The following is an 8,606-nucleotide window of genomic DNA, read 5'->3' as shown; positions in this document are numbered from 1 at the left end:
ATAAAAAAGGTCTGATAAGGGCAGGTTGACCCCTCACTAACCTGTCATTAGGTTTGCAGGTAAGATTAAGCTTGCCTCAGGGACCAGCTCAGAATGATGGAGAGGATGGATCCATCACTCTCTTGCCCTGCTGCTCTGTACGCCTCCTTTTCTAAACACAAGCCATACAACCCTTTCTTCGTGAAACCCTTCTTGAACTATGCAAACAAAATGGTTGCTTTGTGGACCTGAGTCCTCAATGTTCCGCTGTTGTCTTCTTGCAAACAAACCTCTTTCTCTGCCCATTGGCAGTGAGATGGATCTTTGCAGTTAGAATTTTTTTCCTGTATAGAAATGGATTTCACATAATTTCAACATGGATCTGCAAAATTTAAACTATCCTGACACAAATCAGTGCCTCATGACCCAACAAGAACCATATTTTAAGTCTCAGATTATTTGTGCAGTAAAGTTTCCAGCTTTCCCAGGACCACAACAGCAAAACACAAACCAAGTTCGAAGCATCTTCAGGTTTAAGAAAATGAAATTGGAACAGAGTGATAACATAGCAGGCAGGGTGCTTGCCATCTGACCCAGGTTTGATCCCTGGCACCCCATATGGAGTGCAGGAGTGATCCCTGAATGCAGAGTCAGAACCTGGCCAAATGTGTTTCTAAAACAAAAACAAACAAACAAAATAAATAAATAAATAAAACTGTTTCCTTGTCCTGTTGCTTAGATTTATACCAAGTAGTTTAAACAAAGCCTGCCTCCCTCCACCTCCCTCTATTACATACCAACTCTGGTGGGGTCCCACTATTATTCTAATGAACATTTCCACATCACTCTTAGGTGTAATAATTCTTAAGTGTTAAATTCAAGAGAATTTTACTAACTTCCCGGTTGAAGTGGAGGTGGGGAGGTGTTGGAATATAGCTCTAAATATTTTAGGCCTGACTTTGGTTTGTCCTTTCTCCCTTGCTATAAAGACTTTAGCTTTATCTGGTAATAATCTCTAAACAATTCTAGACAACATTGGTATGTCCTGTTCCCCTTGCCACTAGGAGCTTAGGTATATCGGTCACGCCCATCAAGGTGCTCCCGAGTTACTCCCATTCCTTTGTCTATCTGTAACCACTTCTATGCAAGAGAGATAGAGCTCCCCCCCGCCCCCACCATGCCCCCCCCCATCCTTTTCTGTGTGCTTACACAGGGAGGAGCGCCAGATAATTTAGTTATCACAACTGATCATTTCAGATCTTGCCAACATGAGGGATAGCCATTTAGATTAATGGAAATGGTTAAGAGGCAGAATTAAAAATGTATAAAAGGGGCATAGGACAGGAAACTTCTGTGATCCCTCATTTGTGCTGGGGAAGACCCAGGCGGTTTGAAAACACAGGAAAAAGTCAATTGAGGAGTGGAAGACCCCAGGCAGGGAACTTCCTCTTGAACCCTCTCATCAACCCCAAGAGATGGCAGCAGATTGTCTTGGACCGATATTCATGCCTAGGTAACATGAGTATAATGAAGAACAAAGTCTATTTGAATTTCGAGAGGAGTCACTTTGAAATCAACTAAAAAGAAATGAAGAGCTGGCAGTGCCTGAGCAGACAGCAGGAGAAGCAGCGTGTGACTGGGGAACCAAGGAAAGTCAAAGGGACAAATAGCAGCAAGCACCATCCAGGAAAGGCAGGCCATCCAGCATCGGTGACAGGCCAGGAGGACAGCGGTGGACTTCATGGGAAAGAATCAGCGAGAGACCAGTATGGACCAAGAAATGACATACATGGGAACCAGCCAGTGACCAGCATGAGGCCTGGGGAAGGCCATCAGGGGATCTAAAACGACTTTCCGAAAGCTGTTAAACGAGTGATGATAATTCATAAATGTCTGTATATTTCTGGCATCATAAACATTTATATGCCAGTTTTATATACAGAATTTCTGGACCCACTCAGGAGCAAGCCAGCCTCCCATTAACACTGAGATCACCATTATCTGCTAATATTTTAATTTGTAATCTGTGTTTTAGGGTTTATTCAGACTTTGATTTAAAAGATTTTAATCAACAATTTCCAAGCAGGAGGAGGCTTCTGCTAATTTTGGTGAGATAGCAACAGTGAGAATGGGCACAGGGCCTTGTTCTGAGATGATGCTCAACACCTGGTGCAGATGGATTCCACACTGTCGGGGAAATTATTCCCCATTTAGTTGTTATGTAAAAGACACCATGACCAACACTTTGTAAGTGTTGCCTTCTCTCTTTCAGAAGCTCTCCGCATCGGACGAAAACTTGGAGCCTTACAAATACTGAGCTATTGTTCAGAGTTCCATAGCTGTGGGTTAGGGATGGGAGCCCAATGCTCAGCTTCTGCTCCAAACCATGACTAGTCCCTTCCCTTGGGGTCTGGAGAATAGAGAAGCTCACCTTGGACATCACTATATCACTGTATCACTCTCATCCCGTTCATAGATTTGCTTGAGCGGGCATCAGTAACATTTCCATTTGTCCCTGTTGCGTACTTGTGTAGCCTGATGGCATATTGGGGGCTCTTTCAGGACTAGGGGAATGAGGACTGTTGTTGTTACTGTTTTTGGCACATCGAGTACGCCATGGGTAGCTTGCCAGGTTCTGCCATGTGGGCGCGATACTCTCGGTAGCCTCCCAGGCTCTCCAAGAGGGATGGAGGTTTTTGGGGCGGCCTCTAATCGCCTTTACAGGCGTTCCCAGTCTACCAAATGTAAGCTTTTGGTCGACTGGCATGTTGTAACGATCTGCACACTGTAATGCTTTCATACACATTCACTTGGAAGTCATTTACCACTTTAAGAGGTTTGTCATGGAGAAATAATCAGGATATAATATCATCAGGAAAGGCATCATCAGAGAAGAGACATCATGATTCCAATTCATGACCAAGGGGACAGTCCCAAAGATGTGCTTCCTCAGGGTCATGGTCCTGGGAATTGTGCAGGAAGATGGTCTAAGGTTAGGCCATTTATGGTGAAACTTGGGATTGTTTCTTTTTTCTTTTCTTTTTTTTTTTTTTTTGCTTTTTGGGTCTCACCCAGCGATGCTCAGGGGTTACTCCTGGCTCTGCACTCAGGAATTGCTCCTGGCAGTGCTTGGAGGACCATATGGGATGCTGGGGATCGAACCCGGGTCGGCCGCGTGCAAGGCAAACACCCTACCCGCTGTGCTATCGCTCCGGCCCGAAACTTGGGATTGTTTTTTAAGCCCGTTTGTCTGATTGGTGGGCAAATGTCTCCAGACAGACAGTTGTAGAGTACGATCTGCTGTCATGATCAGTAACTGTAGGATAACATAGCCTCAGGTAGCTTAGGTTTATCTGGGTTACTCCTATCACAGTGCTCCCATTCCTCTGTGTTTATTTGTAACTTCTTTCTTTGTGTTGTTGATTTGTAAATATTGATTTCCTCTTCTCCTTGAGTCCTTTGCATAGTTTATTCAGAGCCAAGTCCTTTTGTATGGGCACAGGAAGACAGTAGTAAATGCTATGCTTTTGTAACCTGGGCATCATTTGACTCTACATGATATTTTCCTCCTGGGCATCTGCCTCAGCCACCCTTACTTCCTAGCACCCCCAAAGGCAGTGTCCTGACAAGGGACGGGATGGACCCAGAGCAAGCGGTGAATTATGTGCTACCCTGGCATCGAGATGGGCCTGGCCAAAGCGCCTAATGCTTAACTATAAGAGTTTGGTCGTGGGCAAATGCTGTCATGATCCAAAAAAGTAATAACTAGATCCGGACCCTGCTAGGGTTAGGAATGATTAATCTGGCCTGAGTGCTGTAGTCTGAGTCTGTGGCAAGATGTTCCCAGGAGAGCCACCCTACAAGCCTCAATGTATCTTTTACTGTGTCCATACAAAAATAACTAGTATTAAGATGTTGATTGAGTTTTTGGACTGAGGAAAGGAGAAAAACACCTTAAGAGGTATTTTGCCTGTGGGCAGTCTGGAAGGGCTTTAGAATACCTCTAGGTGGTGTTTCCTTTGAACCTGGTGGGCCCTCAGGAAGGGCTTTCTTATGTTGATTTTGCTGGGTATAGCTTGGGCCCAGAAAGACAAGTAAGGGTGGAGAGAGGAGTGAAGGAAGCAGAATCCAGAGAGCTGGGATGGAGGAATGAGGGTCTAGGAAGAGAAGCAGTCAGAGTCAGAATCCAGAGAAGAGAAAGAGAGAGCCCAGGATGTGAGACAGAGCGCAGAGAGATGAGCGGGAGAGACAGGAGGAGAAAGGAATGAGGGGCAGCGTGAGACTAGAATGGGGAGCTCAGAAAGACTGGAACAGGTGAGTGGAGAGAATGGAGTAAGCAGCAACTGATCAATCAACCAGTGTGGCCCACGTTTCCTCTTCCATCTGCCCCATGGCTTGGGCTACCCCGGCTAGGCAAGTGGCCCAGGACCAATACCTCCCCCCCGCCACCACGCCCCAACCCGGGCTTTCTGCCGGCCACCCCCGGAAGAGTTTTTTTATAAGCAACCACTCACCTTTTCAGAATTACCAAATGACTGAGGCAGGCCCTGTTTAATTTTTACACAGAAATTTTAATATGACAGAGACGAGATAGAGTCTGGGGGCTGGGAGAGTCTGGAAGCTGGGAGATAGATAAGTTACAGGGAATAAAGCAAATGCCTTGCATACGTAAACTGAGTTAGATCCTCAGCACCACAAGGCTCCCGGGCATATCTGTGGCCCCAAGTTCTGTTGGGCCTGAGCATTCAGTGGTACTGGTCCTGCCTGATTGGCCAAGTATCACTAGGAGTGGATTCCCAGGTCCTCTGAGCATTGCTTGGGAGTTCTATCACCAAAAGGTGGAGTCTATTGGAGTCTATTTGACTTAAAATAGTTCCCACAGGTTGGTTAAATGTTTTGCTATAAAATTGTAAGGCCTTCCTTATATAGTGAAAGTTGAAATAATCTGAACTAGTAGCAAAATGAATTAGATACCTCTTATGTTAAAATCATGTAAACTCTGAAGACATAAAAGCTCCTTTAAGTTAGAACACCAGTGTGTTCATAAAAAACAAGAGTGTATTGTTTTTTAGGGTGGACGACTACACAGCTGTAAGGAATGGAAGACTACACAGCTGTAAGGAATGATGAAATGATGCAATTTGCTGAAACATGGGTGGAACTGGAAGACATGTTAAATGAAGCCAGAAAAAGAAGAACAAACACAGGATGATGTCACTTATATGTAGTGTTTAGAGTAACTGGAGGAGAAAATGCAGTGGTTTAAAGGTGGGGTAGGGGAAGCCTAGATCACCCAGAGTATAGGAAGGAGAAGGAAAGAAACAGAGTAAAGGGGAAGTGGAAAAGAGATAGAGATAAGGTAAGAAACAACAGGGCGAGGGTCAAGGGGGATTCAGGTTCACAATTCGGTGGTGTTAAGGAATGATAAAGCTAAATCAAAACTACAGAGTCAATAACACTGAAATTGCAAGTCCCAAACTTTAATAACCAAATTTAAAGGTTCCTGTCAAGATGGCAGGCTAAGGCTGGGAGCAAGGTGAGTGGCAGAAGAGAGCACCTGGGAACACTGGTGGAGGGAAGTGGACTCTGGTGGATTGATGATGGAGCACCGCATGTCAAAAACCCAACTATGAATACTTTGAAATACATGGTGCTTTAATAAAATAAAATTTTTGGAAAAAAACAAAAAACGAAAAAATTATCCCACCATTGACACAACCACCAACTGCAAACCACCACTATAACCACTGCATTCACAGCAACTATCCACTTACCATCTTTTAAGAGTCCCGAGCATATTATACAGATGTTACCTCTAAACAACACAAAACGGCTGAGGTAGGATTTATTGTTCTTGACTGCAAAAGAAATCTTGCTTGTGATTCTTCCATTATCTAATTTTGATATTTGGTGGGGGCTTCTACCAGGGGAAACATCTGCATATTAGGGATTTAACTATTATTTGCAATAGAGGACCTTCAATTGAATCCTGGGATCTCAGGCTGTGATATTTTAAAGATCATTTAGTGGATCAATTTTCCTTCTCACATTAGATGGCTTTTTCTTTTTCCCCTTTATTTTAAAAGGAAGGGGAATGATGCGACTTGTACAAAGAGGCAGAGACAAGAAGATCAACTCATATACTCGGCTGTCAAAATATAAGAAGCTGTCTGTCTGTCCGTGTCTATACCCAAGGGAACAGAGAGCAAAAGCTCTACAAGGAAGTACCTGACACGTCAGCTACAGACACTGATGACAAACCATGTGGTACAACTCTACAGTACAGAACAAAGTGATAAATAGTTAATGTTTGGGTTTTTAATATACGATTTCATATTTATAGAGAATTATGAGTTCAAAGATCTCCTGTATTTTCTTTCCCAGATTTGCTGATTATTCATACTTTGCTCCACTTTCTTTATCATTTTTTTCTTTTTTCCTGAGCAGTCGGCTGACATCTTGCCCTTTTGTCTATAAATATTTCAATGCTTATTTCCTAAAACCAAAAGTTCTCAAAGTAATAAATCTTTGATCAAGACACAAAGTTAACATAAAAACCAACAGAATAATTTTTTGAAATGTCAACTATTTAAAAAAAACAATTTTACACCAGAGGGATTATTTGACCTGTTTTTCTTATTAAAATATTCCCAAGCTATACTCGAGTGTCTGGCATACAGCAGGTGCTCAATAAATATTCTTTAATGCATTGAACCAGGATGTACCACCCAGGATGGTTCACACTTGGCTCTGATTTAATTAGCACAAATTGCAGTGCTGACAGCAGCCCCAACATGTTAACTTCTTTTGGTTTGGTTTATGGACCACGCTGGGCTGTGGTCAGGCATTACTTCTGGCTCCACACTCAGTGATAATTCCTGGCATGATTTGGAGGGCCATATATGATGCTGGGATCAAACCTGAGTTGGCCACATGCAGGCAAGCCCCCTGCCTGCTGTACTATCACTATGGTCCCATGTTAACTTTTTGACATGATATACGATATTATACTGACCACTCTCCTAAACAAAGCATTTCTAGAAGGAAGCAAAGGCAATGACACCAAACTATCCAGGCATTTATTACCCATAACTTGGAAATCACCACAAAGAGGAAGATCTGTAGTCATCACAGGCTGCTGGGAAATTAGTTTTTGAGGTGACAATGGCAATGGATGAGGCTTGCTTGGGAGGTCTGGCTTGTCCCTCACAGGTAGCGGTTCCTGATGTATTCTCGGTACAAGGCGGTGTCTTCCTTCCCAAGGGGCTGCATGGCACCATGACCAGCTTGAATGTGGGCCTGGAATATCTCGGTAGACTTCCTATCTACTCTGGGAGGCTGTACTTCATAGATGTTGTCTTGTGAGAAGGCAGAGATGGGTGCTCTGTGAAAAGAGAAGATGGGACAAGAGTGAGAAGTAACGGGCTGTGTTCTCCAACCATTAAGAGGTGCTGGTGGGCTGAGTGGTGATGAGTGGTGAGAATGGCATCCCTGGCTGTGCTTGGCTGGCTTCCTCCTCTCTCCGGAGTACAGAGAGGGACTGGCACTCGCTCTAGGAGGAGTGGGGCATCCCTGGCAAATGTCTCTCTCTAAACCGAGGTGACAATTATCCACTCTTGGCTCCTTTCCCTTGGCACATAGTGGCTACAGTTTTTTTTCTCTTCTATCAACAACACATTCATTCATGATTATCTTTTCCTCTTCCTTTCTCTTTTGCTGGTGTCATGATGATCAGGGTTGCCACTCTGGTGTTAGAGACCCCCAAAGGCACTGCCAATAAGGATCACAGTTGGCATGGGGTGGTTTCTGGGAGAGGAATTGCAGGTGCTTTGTTTCCCAGCTGCATCCCTGAGTCCTGATAATTTTTTCCTAAGGGAAGGTTCAGTAGGACTCAGGGAAGTAGGCCAGTTTCTCAACCATCTTACAACCAAGGCCCTTTTCTGAAGCTCTCCCCTGGCACACCCAATGGCTTTCCTAGCTTTGGGCTGTGAGCCCCCCCCTCACACCCCCCATTTATTACAATGTTCATCTGTGGCCCTTGAAATCTCCTAGGGCCTCACTTGGCCCCTATTTGAGAAACAGTGAAGTAGGGATATTAATAATTCCTACCTTACATGTCAATTCCTTCTTAGATGTTAATATGTATGTATAAAGTGGCCCCTTAGTGTAGTGCCTGGAATCTTTAGGCATTCAGTAAATGGAACTGCTAACAATTACAGGTGTGAGATTTTGAGATCCTAAAGCTTTAGTCACCAAACATGACTCTGGTGGCAAACTAGGATACAAATGAAACTCATTTTGATGACGTGTCTGAACCAGAACTGACAGACTCATTCCACTTGATGTGAATATGAGTGCATTTCTCTACCAGACCTGACCTCACCACATACTAGGGATGCTATTGTAAGATGTGTGTAACATCTTCTATGCTAACACCCCCAATGTCTGAATTCTGAAACACATCAGACCTTAGACTTTGGTGGATGGGTTGTAGATCTGTAATAAGCACATCCTCCCATCTGGGCTGATTTGTAAAGCACCCAAGAATTTCTCTATTGAAGAGTATCCATACTCCGTTTGGTCTAAAGGTAGTGAGTTATCACAATTTATTGTGTTCATAGTCACAA

General features: G+C 43.9%; 1 protein-coding gene across 1 annotated transcript in view; it reads right to left on the bottom strand.

Moving 5' to 3' along the window:
• Positions 1–5,438: 5,438 nt before the first annotated feature.
• FIG4 (FIG4 phosphoinositide 5-phosphatase) overlaps positions 5,439–8,606 on the bottom strand; it is a 131,967-nt gene continuing 128,799 nt past the window's right edge. Inside the window, exon 23 of the mRNA XM_004605717.2 lies at positions 5,439–7,363. Within this exon, the coding sequence (XP_004605774.1) occupies positions 7,186–7,363 (178 nt within the window). The 3' untranslated portion in view covers positions 5,439–7,185. The remainder of the gene's footprint in view (positions 7,364–8,606) is intronic.

The sequence above is a fragment of the Sorex araneus genome, chromosome 4 (assembly GCF_027595985.1).
Source record: "Sorex araneus isolate mSorAra2 chromosome 4, mSorAra2.pri, whole genome shotgun sequence".
Taxonomy (NCBI): domain Eukaryota; kingdom Metazoa; phylum Chordata; class Mammalia; order Eulipotyphla; family Soricidae; genus Sorex; species Sorex araneus.
The sequence above is the reverse complement of the archived record's forward strand: the minus strand, read 5'-3'. Positions and strand labels throughout refer to the sequence as shown.